Consider the following 27243-nt stretch of genomic DNA (forward strand, 5'->3'; position numbering starts at 1 on the left):
TCAAATCAAGAATACTCGACATCCGTGGAGATTTCTGCTATGAACATGACGCCATGGACAGACAGACAGACAGACAGACAGACAGACAGACAGACAGACAGACAGACAGACAGACAGACAGACAGACAGACAGACAGACAGACAGACAGACAGACAGACAGACAGACAGACAGACAGACAGACAGACAGACAGACCACCTTCAACTTTGGAAACATCCAGCATCTGAAAAGCAGACATCCCTCTGTCCTCCTCCTCCTCCTCTTCTTCTTCTTCTTCTTCTTCTTCATCTTCCTCCTCGTCGTCATCAATGTCTCTGTCCTGCTGCTTCACATTCTGCTCATCATCCTGTCTCACCGTCTCCTCCTCATCCTCTGCACACTCGCCAGCCTCCTCCTCCTCCTCTCGCTGTTCTTCCTCCCTCTCCTCCGCCTCCTCCGCGTCCGATGGCAGCGAGCAGGCCTCCGGCTCCTCCTCCTCGCGGCTCGGTGTTGCGTGTCGCTGCGCGTAGGCCTGCGCCTCGCCCTCCTCCTCCTCGACGTCCACGTCCACGAGGAGCAGGGGCGGCGTGTGGGGGAGGGGCGGGCTGAGGGGCGGGGCCTGCGGGGTGGCCGGGGGCGAGGGCGTGCAGGGCGGAGCCTGGTCCTCGGCGGCCGCCATGGCGGCGGCCAGCGAGTGCGGTGTGTCGTAGAGGGCGGAGATGGCCGAGGAGATGCTCTTCTGCAGGTCCTGGTTCTTGCTGACCGAGTCCTCCTCGTCCGAGGAGAAGGAGGGCAGCGTCTCCAGGTTCCTCTTCAGCTCCTCGTCCAGCCGCTTGCAGGGGCTGGGGCAGCTGCTCAGCCCCAGGCCACCTGCCTCGCCCTCGCCGTACGCGGCCTGTTGCTGCTGCTGGGGCGGGTGCGGAGGGGACAGGGGCCTGATGCCGCCCTTCAGAGAGGACGAGGGGTACCCCGTCTCCTCGTCTTCCCCGGCGTCGGGGCCGGACCCTAGGTCCCCCGGCTGCTTCTTGCCCGTCTTGAGGAAATCCAGGAAGGAGGCCATGAAGCCGGGTTTGAGCTCGGGGGTTTTGTCGTCCACCTGGAAGCAGAAGCCAACAGTACAGGATGAGGGGCTCACATAGGGGAAAGGGGGCCGACCCCCACATAGTGGAGGCAGAAAACCATTAGGGGCCGTGTTCACCAAGACGTTTTTTCTTTTTCTTTTTTAGCGCAGCATATTAAAAACTCCGGCAGCGAGACAAGACACTGAGCGTTTGCACGAGCGTGACGAAGAATTTGCGCTCGCACGTTCGTTCATGTGTGCAGTTTTTAACTGCTTGCCGAGAGCTGAAATAGTTTCAACTCAGGCGTTTTTAAGTATTTTTTAGGCGAGTGCCTGGTGTTTTCAGCTGGGGAGAAACGCTTTAGTGGACACATGGCCTTACATGGAGCAAACAGTAATTTTATCTTTGCTTTGTTATATATTTTTTCAGTTTGAACAGAATTGGCATTATGTGTGTCACTGATGATGATGTTTTTATCCCTTGACAATGGAGGTTGTAGTAACCCTAAAGAAACAGCAGGGGGCAGCTGAGGGCTCTTCATTGAAATTGAGTAACCGTGGCAACAGCTACCCTGGCAACAGTCTTCTCCTCTCCTCTCTCTCTTTCTCTCTTTTGTCAGTCAGAAAGAGCTGGCTGTCAATCATCACTACTCTCCGCTTCGCCCTCTATTGGCAGCTGACGTGCACAGACCTCAAACATTTTTTGTATTTAAGCCTAGGCTTCTCAATGTGACAAATATGTCGCCATATCAGTTACCTCGAATTGCCTGATTTAATTTAAGGATGGCAAAACAAACTGCAACTTCATGGGGTTTCTGTCTCCCTGTGGGGTGCCTATAGGCACCTAAGGGGTGAACAAGGAAGAGCATGTGTTGCTTTCTCTACCACAAAAGAAGGACCTCAGTCCAGAGAATATATGAGCCATGAATAATAAATGGTCCTCTGGGTTACATGTAGTTATGTGGAGGGATTACACCAACTTACAGAACCAGAGAGTTTCTGCATAGTAGCCCAGGCTTCTGGATTCAGTTCCTCATCCATCTCTCTCTCCCACATCATCTGGGACAACATCAAAAGAAAGCTAGTTTCAACAACCCGGACGTGAACGTGAAGTGGGATCAAAGGTGAAGTGACAATAGTTTGTTTAGGTCATCTGGAAGAAAGGTGCCTCCTGGACGTCTAGTACAAGACGTTTTCCTTTTAAGAGTTAATGACGGAGAGACGAGAGTCACAGAACGCTGAATGCTATTGTCTCTCAAGACCCAATTTGAGAAGGAAAAGATAATACTGATTACTGATGACATAATCTAAAGGGGGATGCCAATATCTTGGAAGGCATTTGTAAGCTTTACCTGAACCTCTGTCAGTTGCAGACTGACATGGCCCTTCATTTCACAGGCCATTTTCATAGTGTATCCTGTCTACACTCTCTGTTGCTTAGACATGTCTATTAAGCACAATTAAAACCTTCAGCATTCATGTGTAGGTAGTCTATAGTCACACACACATTTACTCACTCACATTCACCAGCATTTGTTTGTCAAGCAACTATTAATTGACCAAGTGCAATTTCAAATATACAAGGCAAGATTTGGGCACCTGTTTTGGTTGCCAATCCAATCACTTCTCTCGGCAACCAATTATAAAGGACTATGTGCTATCTGTATCTATGTGCTGAAATCAACCAGCAGACTTAAGGAGATGAAACTTAATATGAAAAAGTTACAAATAAATAATAATAAAACCTCAGATAGCATATCCATATGCAACATATGTATATAATTTTTTTATTGTGGCATAAAATAAAGGGTCTTAGACCTAAATACTAATATTTTTTGTTTGTTTGTTTGTTTGTTTGTTTCAAATACATACTCTCACTCGGAAGATAATTCTGTTTTCTTTGCAAGTAGTCCTATGAGAAAGACGCCTGCTGTCTTTTACATATTGTATAATTTGAAGAATTAGCATATAGTCAAACTTGTATTGGTATTGTATTTCTTGGCAAGTAAAAGTGTCAGCTTCCTGAAACTTTGAAAATGTAAATACTTTCCAGTAACTGATGATCAAATTTACACTTCAAATAATACCTTTTTTATCTCACAACAAAGGCAAGCTCAGCATGTATCATGGAGAAGCAGTTAAAGAAAGAAGAAGCTAAATCCAGCTAATGAGCAAAACAATTATTCTGAACACCTCAACATAAATATACTGGTACTAACCTTGGAAATGCATAATACCAGAAATTGTAATATGATTAGAAATTGAGATACCGTATTCAAATTTCTTTCATTGATGATTTAGCTGTCCTAAATGTTAGGACCGCTCTTTGCCTCCCCCCTCCTGTAGCAACATCTCAAATGCAGCCACTCACCTCCTGAGCTGCTTTCTGCTGCTGCTGTTTCATCATCTTGTTGTGCAACTGGCTCAGGTCAGTCCTGTTCATGTCCATTCCGGCAGGAGGCCCTGGACTCAGCCCTAGGGTTGGCGCTGAGCCCACCGAGCCGTCCGACAGTGCAGGCTCAGTGCTGGACATGGAGTCTGTCCTCATCATGGAATCTGATGGAGGCATCGAGGGGATGGGCAGTTTGATCTACAAGTGAGAGGTTCATTATGAGAAGGAGATGAAGAGTAGGATAAAGATGTGCATCGAGCAAATCAAAACAACTAGCTCATTTAGCACACTAGGTAGAAAGGTAATCTTTGTGATATTTCTGGTAGAAGCTTTGCAAAGGAGAGACAAGTCAAACCTAAAATATGATTTATGGTACCATCCATTGTTACCTTGATTGGCCTGATGGGCTCTTGATGTTGCGGCTGCTGGTCCGGTTGTTGCTGTTGATGGTGGGCGTAGGACATGTGCTGCTGTTGATGCTGAGAATGGGGGAGTTGGTGCTGCTCCTGTTGCTGCGTTGCTTGTGGTTGGTGGTGTTGTGGCTGTTGTGGGTGGTGTTGGTGCGAGTGCTGTTGAAGGTGTTGCTGTGGGTGGAACTGCTGTTGTGAATGTTGCTGCTGCTGCTGCTGTTGTTGTTGTTGTTGTTGTTGGTATGGGAGGCTCTGCATTTTGTCTCGATGCACCTCCACCATACCTTCCTCTTTCCTCCCCCGCCCACGGCCCCGCCCGCGGCCCCTCCTGGTCTCTCCGCCTACCGTTCCCATCAGCCCTCGGCAGTAAGGGGGTTCCGGAAGAGGACGGATGCGCGGTCGCCCTCTCGGTCGGGGCGGACCATCGCGTTTGGGTTTGCTGGGCTTTCTACCTCTTTTCTTGGGGCCGTCGTGGGGAAGAAGCTGCGGAGGGGGTCCGAGGGAAGAGTACCCTGAGGAGTGGCAGAAGTCCATGTCGCCCATCAGTGGACTGAGGCTACCCACTCCAGAGGTCCCCACAGACTTTCTACAACTAGACACCAAGTCAGGCAACAGGTCAGGCAGGCGGCGGCTGTTGAGACGAATATCCGCTGGGACGTCAGCCTTGTCCTCGTCGTCCTCAAACTCATATTCCTGCGCATACGTTTTCTTTGCCTGGGCCTGTGGCTCCCTCCGTTGCTTCAGCAAGTGAAAGGAGCTGGTCTTCAGTAGTTTTTTGGGCCGAGAGGAGCAGAAGATAGGGGAGGTCAGGCCAACAGTTCCTGAACTTCCGCCCACTCCAGCAGCTCCCATCATTTTGTTGACTGAGCCATCCCCAGGGACGCCTGGACCAGTCATTCCCATCCCCTGGGTTTGGGACTGGATGAGACCGAGCTGCTCTGTGTTCACAGTGGAGGGGAGTTCATGGGTCTTCAGAGAGTCTAGGTCTAAGTGCATGTTCCCATTTCCTGTCTCTGGCAGGCTGTGGCAGTACTGTCCATACCCTTGATCGCTGTGGTGACCCATCATATCATAACCACCTCCTCCACCCCCTGCTTTCAAGCTCTCCATGCCCTCCTGCCCCTGCCCACGTCCCTGGGGAATGTCCTCTTGAACTGCCTGTCCTGCCCCGGCATCTCCTGCACAGCTTGACTTGTAATCATCTGAGCAGAACATGTCCTCCATTCCTGGGAAGAAAGATCGGTCTTCGTCCTGTAACAGAGAATCTGGGAAACAGATGGAGGTTAGTGGTACGAATCTCTGCTGTTGCTGCTGTTGTTGTTGCTGCTGCTGCTGAGTCTGGCTTTGGCCTGCTTTTCCCGCGGGGCTCACAGTGTCAAACTGGTGCTCTTTGAGCTGATCCAACTGCGAGTGGGAGAGCTGAGGCTCAGGGTCCCTTGCCTGTTGTTGTTGCTGTTGTTGTTGTTGTTGTTGCTGCTGCTGCTGCTGTTGTTGTTGCTGCTGCTGCGGAGCACCCATGTTGGGGGCCATCTGGTGGGCGTGCGGGTGGCCAATGTGGGGGTGTGAGAGCTGGTGGTGAGGATGCGCTTGCTGTTGGTGGTGAGCATGGGGGTGGCCGTGGGGCTGAGGCTGGTTGAGGTGGTGCAGGTGGGAGGGGGCAGACAAACCCAAGTCAGGTTCAGAGAGGAAGTCATGGAGCTCTGAGGCGGCCTGCTGTGGATGGTGTGACTGATGGTGCGGCGGGAGCCCATGCTGCTGCTGCTGCTGTCGCCGTCTGTCTCCACCCCCTCCATCCCCTCCTCCGCTCCGCTCTGGAGCACCTCCACTTTCCCTGCTGTTGGCCCGGGAGAGGGATCGCTCCAGCATGTCCAGCGGGGACACTGAGTTCTGGCTGCCCTGGCTCTGATCTCTTGGCTGGGTTCCGCGGCCATAGTGGGCCTCCATAGCCTGGGACTGGAGTTGAAGTTGCAGCTGAGAGGACTGGCTCTGAGAATGGGGGTCCACCCCTGCAGGCCGTGCCCCGCCAGCTGACCCCATCATGGCCTGTTGACTCATGGGGTGCTGCTGCTGCTGTGGCTGCTGTGAGGTGGCTTGCTGGGGGTCCATCTTGTTCTGTGTGGTATGGGACAGGACGGATTGGAGCATGTGGGGCTGCTGTGGTTGGTCTGGGGGGGAATCCATTAGGGACAGGGAGGCTTGGCTTTGCCGAGCCTGCTGCTGCACATCGGGAGTCTTTCGCAGGTAGGGTATGTCCGTGGCATCCGGGGGTTTCTTGAGTTCCATGTGAGGGTGGCCGTGGGAGTGGGAGTGCGGGTGGCCGTGTTGGGAGTGCTGTGAGTGCTGAGAGTGTTGAGAGTGCTGGGAGTGCTGGGAATGTTGGGAGTGCTGGGAGTGCTGGGCATGTTGCGAGTGCTGTGAGTGCTGGGCATGTTGCTGAGCGTGCGTGGGCACGTGTGAGGCGTGAAGCGGGTGTTGTGAGTGTGATTGCTGTGCGTAGGGATCTCCCCTCCCGTAGTGGACCACCGACCCAAGGGAGTCATGCTGTTGTTGGTGGGGGTGTGCGGTGTGTGGATGGGGGTGTGAGAGAGAGTCCGTTCCCCCTCTTCCCCCACCACTGCCTGACCCTGACATGGATCGTTCAGCCTTGGCCTGTTGTTGTTGCTGTTTCTTCAGAGACATCTCCAGCTGACTGTCCAAACCAGCACCAGGAGCTGTGCTGTTGGTGGCACTGTTGGTGCGGATAACACTCTGAAGGTGATAGCGCTCCTCGGACACCTTGTTCATGTCATAGGCCAGGCCCTTGGCACCGCCGTCCCTGGCCTGAGGGAGAGACTGGGACGGTTGCCCAGGGGGTGGCTGTGGGTGGTGCTGGGACGGGTGGGGAGCTGGGCTCTGGGCATGCAGTAAGTGCTGGATCAGAAAATCGTCATCGTCATCCTCTTCTTCATCTTGCGAGCGTTCAACTCCCAGCATGTCGGTTTCTGATTTTTGCTTGGGTGGCGTGGGGTGGTAGGACTGGTTCTGGGTTGTCCGGGCATCAGGGTAACCTTGTGGTGAGGACATGAAGGCAGAGGAGAGGTATTTGTTCCCCCCTGCACCTCCAGGGGACTGTGCAGGGCGGGCAGGTGCAGGAGAGTGCAACCCAGGTCGAATGATGGCAGAGTTGCTGGACGGGGAAGGGCTGGAGTCAGGCAGGTGGTATGAACTGCTGCCCCCGTTACCAACGCTGGCAGCCCCGCCTCCAGATCCTGCGGACACGGCTCCAGCGCCAGCTGACCCGGGTCCTGGGCCAGCCCCACTTCCAGCTGACCCTCCAGTGCCTCCATATCCCAAGGAAGGACTACCTGCCCCTCCAAGAGACGCAGGCAGTGAGCCAAAACTCGAGTCCGTCCCGTAAACCACTTCTGCAGAGAAGGAGCGCCCCCCTGCCCCCATGTTTCCATAGCCCTTCCCCGCAGTGCCTGCATTTCCGGAGCTCAGGTCCTGGGCCTGTGGTGAACTGAAGCCCCCATAAGGTTGGGACATGTGTGAGGAGGGAGGCTGGTTGGGTGAGTAGGACTGGGCCTGCTGCTGCTGCTGCTGGGGAGGGGTCTGGCCTGGTAGGCCTGCGTTGGACTTGACGTTGGTGACAGGAGAGCCATAGCTGGACATGCAAGTTTTGGGAGTGGGCTGTTGGACGGGGGTTGAGGACACCACTGGAGGAGGTGGCGGTGGTGGGGGTACCGACTGGGGTGGCGGTTGCTGCCGAGAGGGCGCTGATGATGACCCAGTGGTGGCGTTAGAATTAGCGGAGGAGGAAGAGGTGGAGGAGGAGGCAGATGAGGCTGAGGGTGGGGTGTGAGGGGTGCGGGAGGAGGAGGAGGCTGAGCCAGAGGAGGAGTAGCCGCTGCTGGAGCTGGAACTCTTAGCTCCCTTGGACACCGAAGAGGAGGGGGCAGAGGAGGTGGTGGAGGAGGTGTAGGGCGTCTGGATAGTGGGCCGGTAGGGCTGTGGCTCGGCCCGCGGAGAGGGCTTCGGATCAGAGGAAGGGCTTTGCTCCCCCAGGGGGCTACAAGATAGTCCTCCATGCCGGTGGTGTGTGGCTATTTGCTGGTAGCCTGACACTCCCCCACAGCTGAGGTAGTGCTGCAGGGGGTGCGGCGATGGCGAGGACAGCTGCGATGGGGCCGGTGAGGAGCGTTGGTAGTGCTTGATCACACTGTCCTGGCGGGGGATGGCCCTCTCCTGGGGAGCCTGGGACTGGGGCTGAGGAGGGGCCGGGGGCGGTGGGGCCGGCGTGGGCGAAAACATGGAGGCGTTATAGAGTTGGGAGGACTGGTCCTGGAGTTGGGAGGACAGCAAATTAAACTGGGGAGGGGGCAGGTGACGACTGGCAGAGCTGGTGGGGACTTGCGACTGGGGTGGTCCCGTGGGGTCCTGCACGCTGCGGTACGCAGCGGCTGCACTCTGTGACGAGAGCAGGCGGTCGAAGCCCAGGCTAGACTGGGAGGGAGTCTTGATGTGGAGCAAAGGGTCGTGGGGCGAGAGCAGGCCATTGGACGTCGGGCTGAAAGTGGGCGTGTCCTGGAGGGAAAGCGAGGGAGTGAATGAACGTCCAGAGAAGGAAGCAGGGTGCTGGTAGGCAGAGAGGGCAGAGGATGATGGGAAGGAGCCTGAGCCAGGGAGGGCTCCCGAGATGAAGAGCTCAGCTGGGGCTGGCGTGTGCATTGCTATAGGACACAGAAAGGGAAAGGAGGTAGGGAAGGCGTCATAAAATGACATCATATAGTGAATTTAAAACGAATGACTAATGACCTCAATTGCTTGATTGATGCTAGCGACTGACCAAGATATGACGACCATGTACCTTGGTCATTTGTTCTCATGTTTTTGTTACTTAGCCTTGTTTTTCTTGACCACAATGTTAATATTATCATTTTGATAGTATGTTTAGACTGATCTTGCATGGTTTACCTGTGATCCTAAATTCCAGAGGCACTGTTTTTCGTTGCATTCTACTGTATGGATGTGATTAGCTTGCTTATTGTAAGTCGCTCTGGATAAGAGCGTCTGCTAAATGCCTAAATTGTAAATTTTATCTCTCGTGCCAGACAAGTAAGTACAGCCATATCTGTTTTTACGTATTTTTATTTATTACGGATTACGGTATCTATTTAAGTAAGTAAAGTAAGTAAATTGGAATTTCCACCTTAACAGGTACACTCACCGGTCTGCCAAGATGGTGTGCGAAACTGGGAGAGGAGGGAGGAGGCAGACTGAGGCTGAGGACCACGGGACTCAAGTGCAGAAATCAGATTCATGACGGATGGGTCAGGGCCTGAGGGACTGGCATGGTGGAGGCCTGTGTCAAACAGCCCAGACAATCCTGCAGGGACATGACGGGACGGGAGACACAAGAAAACCAGATAGACTTTACTCAACAACATACAATATCCACCAGCAGCTATACAAGCTCACAATGCACTGCAGATCGGCTATTTTCGCAAAGAGATTTGGTGTATAGGGAAAACATAAGGGACCATATGGTGTCCCTGGGGGGAGTGTAGTTTGTGTAGTATTATATAGGGTTTAAGAGGGTATTGGCCAGTAGCATGAGAACACACTTTCATGCGCTACAGTTAAATAAGAAGAAAAGTCAAAAGCATACAATGTACACAATGCATGCATGTTTGAAAAACCAAAGTATTTCTGGCATACCATTAAACCATGCAAAGCGTGGGTCTTTTGAAAAGAAGAACATATTCGATTAAAACGGCAACAGTATGTTGGCTTGTTACAGCTGCACATCATGCAAAAAGGATGCATTTTTGAATTCATATTTACTTGTTACACCTTGTAATTTAGCAAATACATTATTTTATTACACCTAGTCAATCTAACCATGAAAAGTGCTTGGCTATTTAAAAATGTATACAATATTTGTACATTCATAACTACACTATATTTTTTATAAATTGTACAAACTTGTACTTTCACATTCATTTTTTTTTCTTTTTTTTAACATTCATTTTAATGGCCGGGAATGTACTCCTGGTCAAAACAGTGGTCTATGTTCTGGTATGTATTAATATTTGTCTGCAATATAATAGCCCTATGATATATAAGCTTATTGAGCTCTGGAATGAAATTCTCCTTTTAGAGGGAGTGCTTGCTGGCAGACTAATAACTACTGTTACCAAGCAACAATTTTTGAATCAGAACTGATATTGCCAGGGCCACAACACAACCTTAGAAAGCCTTACCAAGACTCCGCCCAGCTGCTCCCCATGCCCCACCCTGTCCAGAGCTTCCTGGGTGGTGATTGGTTGCATATCCCTGCAGGGGGTGGGGTGTGCCATACGCCTGGCGGTGGAGAAGCTCTGCGTCTGGGTGGGAGGACCTGGAACTCCCATACACCAGGCTGAGGACGGATGGTCAGACAGACAGACAGACAGACAGACAGACAGACAGACAGACAGACAGACAGACAGACAGACAGACAGACAGACAGACAGACAGACAGACAGACAGACAGACAGACAGAGGTTTTTAGTTTTAGTTTCATTTATGGCCAAAAGGCTGCTAGCTGTACTTTGGATTTCACTCTGAGTTCTTTGCTGATTTGCATTGTCAAAGCCATGAATTTCAGCAGTATCCCCTACTGTCACACATTATATAAAACGTATCGGAGACAAATGGCAGATTTAACATGGTATCACAGTGGTTTGGGTGATCTTCAATGCAATCTCAATTCTCTGCATTTGCATCCGGATTTGTCGCATTTTAGCAATCCAATGTGTCATATCATGACACATTGAGAGCTTGCAGATTGGTTATTTTCGCTATGAATACAGGTGTGACGGTGCCTTGAGATTTTGACTTGCTGGTGTGCTTTACAATATACCACTCTTTAACAATTTAGTATGCTGTACAAATATGGTATACTGCACTCATAATACAAGCGTGAAGGGTCCATTAGTTTGGAATAAAAAATACTAAGGAAGAGTTCAATATTAAAAGCGAGTCACTGATTAAATCTAGCTGAAAGAATTAATTAAAAAAATTATGCGGGCAGATTCAGACATATGTAGGCCTACAACAAATATGTATTCATATACAGGTACATCAAACCAATCATCTTCAAAGCATTCACTTCCATAATACTATATAAATATGGAGATTCCAGGCAAGTGAAATAATACGCCATCAGTGTAATATGATTTCAGGAAAACATCAAACAAAATGGTAATGCAAACTGAGCTAGCAGCTAAGATGTCTGTCCATCATGGAAGAACAGGTGTAAGAGAATCCTGCAGCACCACTGTGTTTTATCATCCACTTCAGAATAGATTAGAACGTTGTTCTACAATCTAAGTATCAAAGAATACAGTACATTAACACTCTAAGTCATACACATTGATAAGGGGATTTGTTTACTTCAGCACACACTGGACCAAATAATGAGGATGTGGTGATGTTATATTCCAATCAGCACTATGCATACTGTAGTGTAAGTATATATGAAGAGTGCAATCTAAATTGAAAGAGTAGATATTAACGTAAGGCAACCCGGTGGCTTACCTTTAGTAAGTGCTAAAAAATAAAATACAAAAATAAGAAAGAATCCTTCACACAGCTAACTTGGGCACTGCGCTGCATGCTATCACCTCTCTCATTCTCTCTATGAAAATGAAGAAGAAATACCCAAACATTATCTTAAAAATCCTCCATACCATGACGTATCAAGATGCAGAATTTAAGGTCAAAGCCTGAGTAGACAATAAATAATCATTCTCCAGTGATGGGGTGTGCCATAAGCCATGGAACATTTAAATTAATTTAGGTGTATTTAAACTGTTTTGTTTTTAGTTTTTCATAAATTAACTCCCTACTAGCAAAAGTAGCTGATTGACAAGCTTTGAGCTTGTAGTAGATCAGCTATTTTGCTATTTTTTTATTTAAATCCTGAAAAGTTACAGTTTGGGACTTATCTATGAGATTTCCACCCGATAATGTTCCGCAAATGTTCTTTAAACTTCCACTATTGCCTGACTGTGGCCATTACACCTGCAATATCTTCTAGCTTCATAAAATCTGATACCAAACCTTTACAAACCGTATTAAACCATTATAAATCACTGCTATACCATTACAAAATAAGCATTGTCTGTCTAGTTGAATTATTTCATTTCTTTGACTAAATTCAATTAACTCATATTCCATTGATATTGTTCTGCGGCTTTCCCCACAGACACTATATGCTACATCTTTCTCTTTGATGTACTTGGTGTCCATAATAATGTTTAATCGTGTTGATTCTATACAAGGCTGATTGTAATATATACTTTGGATCTGCAGCAAAGTTGAGTTCACATCCTATACACAACCAATCAAATTGCATAATGCAAGACCTTTTTACTGATGCACAGAACAGCTTTGCATAGATGCATGTGGCAGGCAACCTGTGTCCATTACTGGTTTGTCTTGACATCATAGGTGCAAGGTGAGGCCCCACACGTTCTTCTAGATAAAGGCATAGAGGGAGATTAATGTTCACCATCTCCTCCACCACGGCAGCTAGGCTAAGTTTAGTCACAGCACTGTTAGCGTGTGCCGCTCTGACTCAGCCTTTTCCTGTGTGTGTGTGTCTGTGTATGCACGCGTGCATGTGTGTGCAATGCATGTGGATGGGGTGCATGTGTGCCTGCGACCCTGCGTACGTGCGTCATGCGTGCGTGTGCTCTGAATGAGTGAGACAGTGTACCCCATTTCTGACTACGCTGGCAGACTCTACAGAGAATACATTTTACAGTGTCTTCATGAGTCTCACTCTCTCTCTCTCTCGCTCATTCTCACATGTACAAACACACACACACACACACACACACACACACACACACACACACACACACACACACACACACACACACACACACACACACACAGTACTGTTTTCATGCTTTAACAACTGTCTTGACAGGACTTTGCCCTCATCAGCTATCTTATATTTCTTGGATAACTTGTGAACACAAGTTCAGTTATTGGTGTTTTTACATAGTCACGTTTCCTGGTGCGTTTTCAAATGCACCAGACAGCGTTTTCTTTTCCATTTCATTATTTTTTCACCATTTGACTGCAGTGAACACACCTGCAGTAGCAGTTGCAGGGAGAGTGAGGACCAAAACAACATGCTGTTGGGCTCCGTTGTGCATGTGCCACATATGGCTAGACCACAAGCCCTGCCATCAAATGTGGCTGATGGCCTGTGCTGCAGGTCATCATTTTTTTCTTGCATACAAAGCCTGCAAAATAATTTGAAAAAAAATAATAATAAAAAAAGAAATAACTACACATTTGTAGTAATGTACAGTAATGTAGTAGCACACAGAGTGATGATGGTATTCGCTTTGCGTCTTATCTCGGAGGTTAGCAGTCATCTCACTGTGTCCGGTCTAGAGTTCACTGTAGGCTGTAATTGTAAGCGGTGTGGTTTTGGGTGAGACAATAATCCATGGCAATAGGGAGGCACTGTCAGCTCCTTGTGCCTGACCGATGCGCTCAAATGCCATGTGGACAGAGATTTCAGAACTAAGATGAGAAGGTTACGATGACACCAAATCCACTGAGAGTCACACCGATTTGTTGAAATGAATCAATGTAAGGTCCCTTGTTCAGGGCTGATCTTTTCTACTGCTGCAATGCAAATTCACAGAGAACACACACCAGCTACTCCGCTCCCCTTTTCATCTCTCATCTCTGGGTTTCGTCGTTTCTCTTCGCCCCCCTCCCCGCCTCGCACTTCTACCTTGTTCCTCAACCAGTGAAGCTTTTCCCCAGCTTGTTGTTCCTCACCACAGTTCCCACTGTTTATAACGTCTCCTTTCCTCGCTTCCTTCTCGTGCGCCCTCTCCTCCTCGCCTCTTTTCTCAAAGTGATGAAGGAGGACAGGGGGAAAAAATGATAATCGACCTTCAGTCTCTAGATCCAATTAGTCATTCAATTCTTTTCTCCACTGTTTTACCTGCCCTTTCGTTGCCTATATGTTCTTGCTATCGGCAGCACACACCATCCTTTTTTGACCTAAATCTCCCCATTCTGTCTTTCTATCCTTCTGTCACAGGATTGCACTGCAGTCCTCACAACTGAAAGCAGGCTCTAATTAGGAGGGGAGGTTCCGGTAATTGGTTATTAACTACTGCTCCAATACTGAAGCTTTGTTCACTTGATGGATCTTAACAGGTGGGTTTTGTGTGTGTGTGTGTGTGTGTGTGTGTGTGTGTTTTAAGAAACATTGCTAGTTAATTAGAATACTGAACCTGGCATTATTAGCACATTTCAGAATGGGGTTCTCGTATCACTCCTGCCACGTAGATCATAAGCACAGTCAAGCAATCTGGTTCAGGATGCTAGAGGCTGGGTAAACAACATTATTTTGTGAGGAATGAGTGCTGCTGGAAGACATTGACTCATAGGTGAATATAATTAATCAATGTATTAGCGTATCATTGTGTAGTGATGCTTGATGTAACACTGAGAAATGTTATTTCTTTATAACATGCCGGTTGGAGTGACTGTACAGCACTGTATATGGCAGGCTGGCTGACAAATAATGATATAATAATTTTCTCTCTGTTACACACCACATACACAATTGACATGCACGCACGCAGGCAGGCAGGCAGGCAGGCAGGCAGGCAGGCACGCACGCACGCACGCACGCACGCACGCACACACACACACACACACACACACACACACACACACACACACACACACACACACACACACACACACACACACAGGCACATGCAAACACACAAGTCTACTGCATTGAAGCTTAAACCTTTTGGCATCATGCATATATATTGCCTGTAAATAACCCCTTAAAAGGGAAATGCTTCTGGATTTGAGCTTTGAAATTATTATCCCTATACCCTATGACAGTTCCGTCTGTATTAGTAAACATCCATTACTGTCTCTGAAACAGGAGGGAACATTTTGGCGCCTACCCATATTCTGTAATATTACAAAGTTAAGATAGAATGTGTGCGTGTGGCGTGTGACTGCATTCATGTGTTTTTTGCGATATAATTATTCTTTAAAGGTGATAACGTTACTGATACAAAGCTTGCTGAAATTATGATCATGGGAGTAACACATTTGTGAGAATAAAATCTTAAACTGAGTGAAGCTCCATCTAACATAGGCTAGTTTAAGAGTAAGGGGAATTGTGTTATCTTGTTATGCACTGGCAGTGAAATCCACAAATATATAATTTGCCATTCCAAAGCAGATTCAATTTGTTCTGCGTGTTGCATTAAAGGGATCTGCTATTTGCACAAACAAAGCATGACATCACCAACAACATCCATCAAATGTGTGCCTCTGCTCTTGGAGATGTCCTTGACTTTGGACTTGAGCCATAAAACAACTGGTGGCTTATACAAGTTGGCTCCAACATGACAACTGAGGGGAGTGGTCAAATTGGTTGAGACATAGCTGGACAAAAGGTAACCACATTAACAATGGTATCCCTATTTATAATATAAATATACATTTTCCCCAACCCCAATTGATTTTGAACAGCTACTGGCCATCATCACATCTTTCTTTGTGCTAAACGAGCAATTAATTATGGCTCGATGATTACATGAAACATTTAAAACATGTTTTAAAATCAAATCAATAATATGAATTAAAAAACGATATGCTATTCAGCAAATAGACGGCCCTGGTCTATTGAGAAGGTATGCATGCCGATCGATGGACCTTTGTTAACTTGTTAGCCCTAGAATGTCTGTGATCTTACATACATTTCATGTATTCCAAATACACAGCCATAGATCGGTCCTATGCGTGCACAGTTAGCAGACTGAACTCGTCTGCATTTAAACTTGTAGCACTGCGTGTGTAGTGTACCCAATAATTAATTCCTAAGACTTGGAGTCATTTTGGAGACTAGTTTCATATCCATTTGAAAGTTCTGGCAGAAAACGTGTATTTAGTACCAGTAAGACGCCCGAGGGCGAGAAGCGGCCTTGCCCTAAAGGGCGAGGTCGCGTGCACACATCCGCCTGCGTGACAGCAAACTGCTGGGCGGGCACTGGCGCTTTGGAATGGGGGGTCAGATCAACATATCAGCCTGGGTGACAGCAGACTGCTGGCCGAGCACTGGCGCTTTGGCACGAGGGGTAAAATCTTAATTTTCGGGCCTGTTAAGAAAATTTTTTTAGGGGGCACGGTGGAACAGTCGATAGTGCTGTCACCTCACAGCTAGAAGGTCCTGGGTTCGATTCCAGCTGGGGACGCTGTGGGAGCTGGGGGCGTGTTCTCTCCTCTGCGTCATCAGTGCCCATACCCGAGGCGGGGTTGGCGAAGGGGCCTTTCTGTGTGGATTTTGCATGTTCCCCCCGTGTCCCCTATAGGGTAGGTACCCTCACAAAAAACATGCAGTAATCCTGGTCTCTAAACTACCTCCCCTGGCCAGCTGGGGCGCCTGATGGATGGGAAAGGAACTTTTTGGAATAACGTGTTCCTTCCACGTGCTACGTCCGGCCGGGGAAACTCTCCCCTGTCAGATGAAAAGAAGCAGCTTGGACTCCTCATGCATAGAAGGAAGCATGAGGCCAGTCCACTGCCCCCCCAGGTTGGCAGAGGAAGTGTAGCACATTAGATAATTGACACTGGGTGAAAATATGGGTTGCAAAATCGTGGGATAAAAAATACTGACATATCAAATGTCCTTTGGGAGGTGTGATCAATTACCCCACACCAATCGCAATACACCTGTCAATTGTGTGCCCCATGCTTTTGTGCTTCCAAAACATTGTTCCAATGTTCCAAAGGAAGTTTTCATATTTTAAGTCCAGCAGTCATTTCAGGTCCGGCCTCGTCGCTGACAGAGAATGTTGTCCATGTGAATCTTGTGGAAAAGTGGCAATATTTTAGTTAAGACACGTTTTCTGCCAGAACTTTCAAATGGATATAAAACTAAAGGACAATACCTCACTTAAGTCTTAGGAATTAATTGGGTGAGTACACACGCAGTGCTACAAGTTTAAATGCATTACATATATTGCAGTGTGTTTGCCTTTGCAAACTGACAAGTACAGCTTTTGTGAGACAATGGTATTTGTCGAAGGCTGTGTCTGACATCACTCGTCAATATATATATATATACACTCTGTATATATGTTAAGTGAAAAACCAGTGCAAGTGAGAAACTCAGAACAGGGGGGACCTTCCGGCGCAGGATGCCGGGGCCAGGCTCCCCCAAGGGAGACGAAATGAACGCCCCCCTCCCCACCCCCCCTGGGACGAAACGCGCCATCAGGCTGCGGTGACGATTGACGGCCATCGTTTGGCGGGTCGACCTCCCGTTCGTCATTGTTTTATTTTTTTATGTATTAATTTTTTCACTTTGGTCTGGAATTCTGGATGGCCCCCTCACGGTAACTCTGTCCTTTCTCAAAGACACGGTAACTCTGTCCTTTCTCAAAGTACAGTATACAGTAGGCCTACAGTACCTATAAATAAATGTATAGTTGCACCGCTCAGTTGTGTGATTTTCTCACTTGTACTGGTTTCTCACTTATACTTTAACATAGTTCTCTACATATAAACCACTACGCACTATATAGTACTCTATACATGATAGAACACTCTACTCAAGGGAGTAGTGAATAGATTTCAGGTACAGCCAAAGTCACAAGTCATCTTTATTATTTTATGAGTGGAATGTTTCAAGGTCTAATAAACAACAGCAGCCTGAGAGTGCTGATTTCGATTAATTAATGAATAATAAAACTTGTTTTTTACTGTCAAACCAAATATTTGTTTGTTTCTCAAGTCTAACCACTTATGCCCTAGATCTGAAATGCATCACATGGCAAAGCACTATGAGCAGTTCATAGATCTGCTATGAAAATCGGTGAGGGGGATTTCACCTGCAAATATCCTGCTCAAAATATGGTTGTGTGAAAATGGTTAAACGTTTAGGTGTGAAGAAGATGCAGCCAGCATCAAGAGTGGCCCAGTATAGTGCTCACTGCACTGCTCACCAATAAATAGAATTGTTTGTAATGTTTATTCTATTTCCCCTTGTTCACCGTCCTACCACACCTCTACAGGGACAGGATGCTATAGTATGATGAGCTTCAATATGTGATGAGCTTTAAAATATCCAGTATGTATGTCCCTTAATTAATACTGGAGAGCATAGTAGGCTATTATAAAGGGAGAAAATATTATGCACACAGAACAATAATCTGCACAGTTTGTTACCCACTCTCACAGTCACTGCACTCACATCTTTTCAATCAGAAAGGCGTTTTAGTGAAATTGAAGCAAGTGCACCGTGCACGTGTGTGTGTGTGTGTGTGTGTGTGAGAGAGAGAGAGAGAGAGAGAGAGAGAGGGGGGGCACTTCTTTCTGCCTGTGATCGTAGTGATAGCTGCAGCCCGAGCTCTCTCTCTCTCTCTCTCAGTCTCTGAACCGTACCAAGAGAAGATTGATTTGGTTGTCAAGGCGACTACTTAATGTGTAGCCGCGGCGGGTGCCTTTGAAGTGCAGCTAATATGCCTTATATGCCCGCGCGGCGCGCGCTCCGCACTGCAACACATACACACACACACACACACACTCTAACGTGGCTAGCAGGACTCGAGTCGGGTTAGCTGTATGCTAAGTTGCACGTTTAGCATTTACGCTAAGGCCCTTCCCTCCCCTCAGTCCCTCTTCACTATCTAATTAGCCTGTTTGATAATGTCATGTTTAGCACTACTAACACTACACTATAATACACATTTTAAAGAAGTCCGTTCGCGGTGACCATAACTGAAGTAGTGAAGTCTACTGCAAGTCAATGTGCTGAATCACATATGGGAGGTTTAAAATAAATAATACAAAAACACTGCCAGCCGTTGGCTAGGGTTAGGCTAGCTAATGCTAACAGTGAATGAAACGGGGGGCAGCCTATCATCAACTATGTCAATATCACAGAGCTGTCAGGTGATACGGTCGGCGGTACGACGGTGTCGCCTGTCGACAAGAACAGATCTGCAAGCTAACAACGCGTCGCTTGTAAATCTGGTATTTGTCGACAAGCGACAGCTTGTGCTACTACACTACACTTTCGTGTAGTGTAATAGTGTTGTACACTACAGTGGTGTTGCGTGGTGGTAAAGTGTGTGTGTGTGTGTGTGTGTGTGTGCGCGCGCGTGCGTGTTCGTGTTGTTGTTCGTGGTGACACCGAGGTGTTCCTCGGTCACACTCACACGTGTCACTAAGTGCCATCGTCATGTTAACTGAGGTAACGGAGGGCTGATCACATCCATTGATCCACAGTCCACACACAGCAGCAACAACCCGTTCATCATTCAAGTCGTGCAAACTGCTGCTTTTCTGTCTGCATTATGTTGTGTTGTGCGTGTGATTTATCTGACTGTAGTCTGTGGACAATGTCCACTATTGTTTGTATTTGATTTTATGAATTGACTAAATTATTAGTAGAAATAATACATATAAACATTTCGAAAACTACGTCATGTTAACACGAGTCTTGTTAAATTGCCATTTGTTTTCCTTTATGTTGACAAAGAAATCGAATGCACCAAAAAATAATTCAAGGGAAAAAACGCAATACATGGCCAGTATGTTTCCCTCATAATAAAGCCAGGATGTTGCTGATCTATACAGTATAGTGCAGTAGGTCCTCTGTGCATCGCATCGCCAAACATGTATTTGATTTGTGGAGGTAATTAGGAAGCAGCTCTACCAACAGCACAACCTTCTGCTCTGCTGCAAGCAACGATCACACAGCACAGACTGAAGCAGACAAAAGGTGGAGAGAGAGAGAGGGAGAGAGAGAGAGCGACCATAGAGGAATTTCTCCCAGTGTGCAATATTTTTTTCTTGATCATATATATACAGCTCAATAGGGGCACCCACTAAAACCCATCCCCCCTCTTCTTCTTTTCGCCCCTCGTCTCTCCCTCTCTCCTTCTTGTGTCTCGGTCTATCTCTTCTCTTCTTCAGTAGCCTATCCATGCGATCGCATTCCTCCTCGCATGTTCCAGAGAGAGAGAGAGAGAGAGAGACACCCCCTTCCCTCTTCCCTGCTAATGACAATATGCATGGCTTAGGCTATACCTGGCTGAGCTTGCAAACAATGTTAACCCTAGCCCCTGTGTGTTGGACTTGGACTACACGCGAATGCAGAGAGAGATAGCTGAGCGCGGATTGCATTGCCATTGCATTGCCTTACTATCGGCATGGGCATTGTTAGAGCAAAGCATATTGTATACAGTAGCGAGTCTATGCATCCAGTTATGCAGACCACAGCTGCACATGCATGGCTACCAGAGCTCACTGTGTCGCTAGCCGAAAAGAACAGATCTACAAGACAACGAGAGCTTGTAGATCTGTTGCGTTTCGGCACGCGACACCTCCGTACGACTGGGTATAAATAGGGGCTGCCTTAATTGCTTACCTTGCTTTCGCCGATCTCTCGTAACTCCATCCCGTTCCAGCGCCCAAATCACCGAATCCTGTACCGGGATAATTTCTATCCATTAAAAAAGAAACAGACTATAAGAGAGAGGGGGATGAAGATGGAGAGATAGTGAGAGGGGGGAGGGGAGGGAGGAGGATACGTCTTGGGTTCTCTCCGCACGCTATCACTCCCTCTCTGTCTCTCTCTTTTTTCCTTCTCCCTCTCTCCTCTCCTCTATCTGGGTTCTGTTTATTTCTCCCGTTTCACGAGCATGAAGTCCTCAAGACTGGGACCAGCGCGGAGGAGGGGGAGAGGAATGGAGGGGAGGGCGGGAGGAGGAGGGGGAGATGGAGGATACAGAGAGAGGAGGGGTGGATAGGGAGGGGGTCACACCAACCACCACCACCACAAAAATCCGGTTTCTTCCTCTCCACCCCTCTCCCCTCCCTCTCCACCTCCCTCCTCCCTCAGCCCCCTATATATTTCAATGTCTATTGTCTTCCTAGGCAGAGGCTCTGGTTCAGCTGATGGTGGAGAAGTAAAGCCGTCTGCGGGATCAAATATATTAGATGCTAACACACACATTCCAGCGAGCATTCAACGCCATAGCACAGCCCCTGCATTTGACACAGTAAAAATCCTCAGGGTTTAATTTAACTGAGAATGTACAAAATGTAACCAAATAGACCAATTTGATTACATTTGTATTCTAAGAGTTACATTTGATACATGCTTGCAGTTATTATTATTATTGACAGAAGAAAGGCTAAAATCTAAAAAGCTGGGTTAATATATAAATGTATCCATATTCTATTTACAACTATTTTTATTTTATTTATTTATTTAAAAGTGGGAAAGGTAGGATATAGTACTATAATATTATAATGACTAATAGTCTAATTGACAGTGTATTTATTGCTATATATCCTGTTGTGGGGGCATAATGAGCGGATCAGAGACAAGGGAATGCGGTCAGCGGTCGATGTGCAGCAGCAGTCCTGATGTGAGCCTCTCACCGCGGAGGCCCTACTAGAGCTATTTTCGGTCATTTTGTTCACAAGACGCCATTTTTAAGAGCGAATGACTAGGCTGGCTGGCTCGCGCGTTCGTTCGTTCGTTCGCACACTCCCTCTCCCTCGCCCTCCCCTCGGACACACACACACACACACACACACACACACACACACACACACACACACACACACACACACACACACACACACACACACACACACACACACACACACACACACACACACACACACACACTCTGTCTGCTACTCCCACTCTTGATGTCAAACACACGCACACACAATTTGTCATGGCAAGGCATAGTGCGGATCAGTCTTCTAGTCTGGCGTACAGGAGGCATTATATACATACAAATACAGTGAAAATGTAACCATCGACCAATTCAAAAGAGAAACAAACATGCTTATGACTTATGTTAGTAGCCCTTGTCATGAGTAATAGCTCACTTATGAAAAACATCTGTATGCATGCATTAAATATTACCCCCCCCCCCCTCCCCCCTACACACACACACACACACTTTTTATTTAAGTCTATGAGTTTTGGACTATGAAGGAATCATTTGTTAATTCAGTGAACCAAGTCTTTAATTTGAGAATTCAACATGAAACATAAACATGAATCCCATTGAAAGGAAGCATACATTACATACATGTGTATGTTTATATTGTTATCAGTTGATGGTTATATGAATTTCAAAAGTGTCAAGCATTTCTTCCATACAGCTCCACAGTTGGGCTATATCATCCCTGAATAAAAATATCACAACAGAAGACTCCGGTCGAGGATGGTACCACTGTACCAGATAAAATCATCTAATTAGGATTTTCACAAAATCTTACTTATAAATATTCTAAAATCACTTCATATTCTAAAAACAAAACTTCAGTAAAATTGTCAATACCAATGCAACATAAAAAAACAAAAAAACACTCCAGCACTCTTATCATTCCTCTTCTGCAGGATCAGGAGGCTCCGATGGCGCCCCCCTGTGGCAGAAGAAAGAGAAAGTTTAGTGAGCTTTGAGCCTCAGAGTGTTAGGATATTCCCACAGGAATTGTAATCAGTCTCTCCAGTACACCATGTATGCACATACATGACACACAGTACGTACCCAGAGTAAGGGGGTGGAGGTGCGTCATGCACTCCACTGCGGTTCACAGCCTCATTGTATGAGGGTAAACCTGGGGCTGCGATCTGATGGAGGGGTATGGATTCTGGGGATGGACGCCCGTCCATAGCCAGTCTCACTGGAGCACTGCACCATGACACACCACGACAGGATAATAATAATCAGTAGAAGAAAAGAATAGTGCAAATACACTCAATCAAATAAATGTATGAAATACAGTGCAAATTCTGCATACTGCATAAAATGTAAGGAATGTTGATCTGGTCAGCTGAGCAGAGTAAGCAGACTAAATCATATTTGACAGGCTCAGGTACAGAAGTGCTGAGCATCATCACAAAACATTCACTACCAGTACTCCTAATTAATGTACGCTCACCTAGCTGATGTTCTGCCCCCACTTTTCTTGGCTTTGTAGAAGTATAATCCAAGAACCGCAGCAATGACAGCGGACACCAGAATAGCTATGATTCCTGCCACCAGGCCCGACACATCCACTCTTTGCGTCGACTCTACAGAAGAAGCAGCATTCGCTTGTATTAATTCAGCCATGCACTGTTCAGTCATTCAATCCAGAAAAAGTTTGGGAGCCCCTGATCTAATCATTCAATATAATCAGTTCCCTCACTAATCGACTAGCCTCCCTAATATGCTAACACCTGTCAGTCAGCTAAACAGTTTCAAATTGTTTAATTAGTTGCCAACATATGTGGTGTGGCTGTACTCAAATCTTCATTACCAAAATTAGATGGATCATCACATCATTTGACTATACGTATCTCCAGTTGACATGCTGCAATATGAAAATACCTTCCCTTAACGGTGAATGATGTTGGAATGTATATTTTGCATGTAAAATTTAAAACGCATCTTTAATCCAGACACATTCCAGCTGTAGATCTCAGTCAATAGTGTATACCTGAATTTCATATTTTAACTGCTTTAACTAAAGAGATGTTATCATATTACAGCATAATTTGGGTCATAAATTATTGTACAGAAAGCAATATTCAATTGTTATAAATGTACAATTGTTGTAAATTTTGTGACTATGACATTCCCCAAAAATGTATACAAAGTGGTTAACGACTGTGATATGTTTCCATGTTTGTAGGATGTTTATTGTATCCATGATTGATAAGTCTCTTACCATGACTGTTTACATATGACTGCCACCATATATCCTGGAAAATGGAAGCAAGAGAGGAGTTAATGGCCTATCTCTGTTTCAAATTGGAACCTTATAAGAATCACTTCTGCATGAACTTCATACAACCTCTCCAACACACACCTACTCTAAAAATGGGCCTATTTCCTCAGTGAAAAATGTGCTACTGGCATCTGGCTTCAATTGAGGAGCCTTCTAGCCCAAGAGTCACTTTTTATGTAGGCCTACACTGTCAAACCCTGAGCCTTGATTTAACTCAAAAAGTGTACAAATGTACTGGGTCCATTTGGTTACATTTGTACACTCTGAGTAACAAATAGATAAATTAACACTGAGGATTTTACTGTGTAGTGTAAGAAAATAATTTGACTTTGAAACCAGTTTTGGCTAGGTACCACCATCAGAGATGGCTGACCAGTCAGATTTAGAAATCAGATTGCTCAATTGTTCTTTGAAACAAGATCAAGTGAAGCCTAAATCACTGAAAGTGAAGCCTAAATCAAACGTCAGAACGTCTTACCCCTGAAAATACAGAGCTGAAATTGTTATCTCTCTCTCTCTCTACACAACATGAATGGACTTTACACTAATTTCGGGCCCATGGGTCACTCACCGGGCAAGCTACGGCCGAAAAACAGAGGTGTCAGAGCGAAAAGGTGAACGGTTCTGTGTCAAGAGGGACTTCCAGGGGGGAGGAGCTGCACCCCCCTGGCCGTCAGGTGGCACTCTTCCCCGGGCAGGGGACTCGGGGGTAGGCCCCTGCCCTGGCCCTTGCCTGGTCGGTGATTCCAGCTTGAAAACTGGCAAAAGAGATTTTCCCTCCACGTGCAAAGGCCCACTGGTGACAGAATGTATGTATGGAGCACTCCCCTGGCTGCCCTGGGAGTACGGACACCCCAGGCACCTAAAGGCCTTAATATTCCAGTTTTAGGTGATAAGGTCAATACCAAAACGGTGGTTAGTAAAAACATAGGTGTTTGTTCAGTAACAGTCCCCATCGCTCCAGCTCTTTAGTAAAAAACACACTGGAAATTGTACTTGTGTATCCTGTATGCTGTACGAGGTCTCTCTCCTGAGTGGATTAAATTGGCATCCCAACCGGTTTCTGTTTATTAAAGAGCTGGAGAGACAGGGAGACTCCCGTTACAGAACAAACACTCAATGACTGCTCAGAATATAGAGCTATTAACATGTATTTTAACAAAGAAATATATCAATTATAGCAGCTTTAAGCCCAATTACATTTCCAAAATAGCAATTCTACAAGCTCAAAGCACACCACAATGTGACACGCATTGCCAGGGTTAAAACTGTTTTTTACTGTATAACGTCTCCATTACCAGTGCCTGTGTCTCGTCCTCAAACACCTCCCTGGCCTCTTCATAGCTGCATATCTCTTCTATACACTCCCTCTCCAGGTTGTCGGTTCTGACCAGCTCAAAGTCCCAGCTATTGTAGAGCAGCGAGCGCGACAGGAAGGATGCAGCTGGCCTATCCCCAAGGAACACTGGAACCACCACAAGCACAGAGAAGAGAACGTTAGACAAATAGACACACAGAAAGATAAATAGGCTCGGGTAGAGCTGGGCGGTTAACTGAAAACATATCAAAACCAATAACTGACTTTATCTTGCTCATGTACTGTATTAATCTGATAATTTAATTTAAACGATTACATTAGGCAATAATCTCACCTAGCAGCGCACATGCATGCGCACCACACACACACACACACACACACACACACACACACACACACACACACACACACACACACACACACACACACACACGTAGTCATGTTTACCTTCATTGTGGTTGTAGACAACTCTTGCCCAAGCCAGGTGGAGCAAGGATAGCATGGCTAAACATATCTCTGCTGAACCTGGCATTGCTATAAGCAAAAACTACAAAAGAAAGGGGGGTATGGGGGGGGGGGGGGTATGGTTTAATTAAACTAAAATTCCCATTTTCACTACCTTTATAATTATGTTGCACAACACACGATCAAGCCTTTCTGTGCTGTGACACACACACAGATCACGGGGTTTAGTCACCACCTGGTGGTGAATAGTTATAACAACTTTCTATCTAATCTGTTTTTTTTAAAGTAGGCTACCTGTAATTAATAAACCCTCCCTCTGAAGAACCCATTATGTGAGATCAGCTCTGCCTGTTCAGGCACATTAGTATACATTTGATTTTAAACGATTACATTTAAGCATAGGCCTAGGTTAGTGAATCCGGGGCGTTTTCCAACGTTTCTTCCCACTTACCTGATTGGAGTTTGCTTAGCGCTAACAAACTTGGAGAGTAAATAGGCTACCAAGTTATTCCTTTCTTTCTTTCTTTCTTTCTTTCTTGATGTCTTCAGACTGTGTTCCAAGTAGATGTAGATCTTTGTAGATTATAATTTAGCACAAATTCTAACCTTTTCTCACAGGGTCCAAGCAGCTAGAAGTTGCATGATCGCGTTCGCGTCCATATGCTAACCTGTTTGTTTCCCATAAATACTCCGTCCGAGTCTTCGTCACATCACATACCTGTTTGACAGCATACCTGACTGCCGGAGGCAGACTCGACATGAGGGAGTTTCCGTGTGAGTGTGCGCGCGTGCGTGTGCGTGCCACTGCCGTAGGCACTTGCATGGATGTGCGTGTTCTTTTTTTGGCTGTTGTTTCAGCCTCCTTTACCACTGTGTGCAGCTAGTAAGACCAAGAACAACACTAATTAAGAATCGTGTGTGTGTATGGGGGGGGGGGGATCTGAAAACTATTAGGCCAAAAAAATCACACCCGTGTCAATTGAGTGGTGCAGTGGTCCCCGAAACTTCCGGACCCACAGGAACACGCCCAGGGTGCCGGCCCGGTTCCGACGAGCCGCCCCGCGTCCGAAACGGTCAAGAAATGACAGAGTTGCTGTGTAGATGGGTCTGAATTCGTCCAAAATCAACAAGATCGTGCACTTGGTGACAAGTTTTGGATTTTTGGTATGATGTTAGGTATGGGTATAAGGTTTTCAAAAACCATCGCAAACAAGTCGGGCTCGCCCCCTAGTGGTCTGTTTGCAATGAATCTAATATCAAATGGGCCAGTATATGGTTAAAAACCATAATAATTGATAAAAGAGATTTTTCAATGGATTCTATTAGTATTGGGTGTGCTAAATAACATACTAAAGAATTAGGAAAAAATAACGTCTGGAAAGGCATCATTTTCAAGATTGCGTCCACAATAGCTGCAAAATGCCTATAAAGCTGGGATTTAATATGTAAAAAAACCCCAAAATAATTGATAAAATATATTTTCCAATGGATTCTATTAGTATTGGGTATGCTAAATAACATATTAAAATTTTGGGTGAAAATAACTTCTGGAAAGGCATCATTTTCAAGATGGCGTCCACGGTGGCCTCAGTAAGCTTAAAATGCCTATAAACTGGGATTAATACATAAAAAATCATAACAATTATGCACTTGGTGACAAGTTTTAGATATTTGGCATGATGTTAGGTATGGGCATAATGTTTTCAAAAACCATCGCAAACAATTTGGGCTCGCCCCCTAGTGGTCTGTTTGCAATGAATCCAATGCTGGCCTATTT

General features: G+C 46.3%; 2 protein-coding genes across 2 annotated transcripts in view; both read right to left on the minus strand.

The window, feature by feature from the left end:
• Positions 1-20392, minus strand: part of prr12b (proline rich 12b) — a gene marked incomplete at both ends in the record, with an annotated part of 33572 nt that extends 13180 nt beyond the window's left edge. Inside the window, 8 exons of the mRNA XM_079520713.1 lie at positions 199-1075; positions 2024-2098; positions 3411-3629; positions 3821-6172; positions 6293-8550; positions 9048-9206; positions 10084-10241; positions 20310-20392. Of these exons, the coding sequence (XP_079376839.1) occupies positions 199-1075; positions 2024-2098; positions 3411-3629; positions 3821-6172; positions 6293-8550; positions 9048-9206; positions 10084-10241; positions 20310-20392 (6181 nt within the window). The remainder of the gene's footprint in view (positions 1-198; positions 1076-2023; positions 2099-3410; positions 3630-3820; positions 6173-6292; positions 8551-9047; positions 9207-10083; positions 10242-20309) is intronic.
• Positions 20393-21922: 1530 nt separating this feature from the next.
• prrg2 (proline rich Gla (G-carboxyglutamic acid) 2) lies at positions 21923-26324 on the minus strand. Its single transcript, XM_079520152.1, has 7 exons — positions 25918-26324; positions 25449-25548; positions 24982-25148; positions 23624-23657; positions 22853-22985; positions 22459-22602; positions 21923-22333 (listed from the first exon to the last, which is right to left on the minus strand). Exons 2-7 carry the CDS (start codon positions 25531-25533, stop codon positions 22291-22293), a joined length of 606 nt encoding a protein of 201 aa, XP_079376278.1. The 5' UTR covers positions 25534-25548; positions 25918-26324; the 3' UTR covers positions 21923-22290.
• Positions 26325-27243: the final 919 nt, after the last annotated feature.

Source organism: Electrona antarctica (genome assembly GCF_951216825.1).
Source record: "Electrona antarctica genome assembly, chromosome: 14".
Classification (NCBI taxonomy): domain Eukaryota; kingdom Metazoa; phylum Chordata; class Actinopteri; order Myctophiformes; family Myctophidae; genus Electrona; species Electrona antarctica.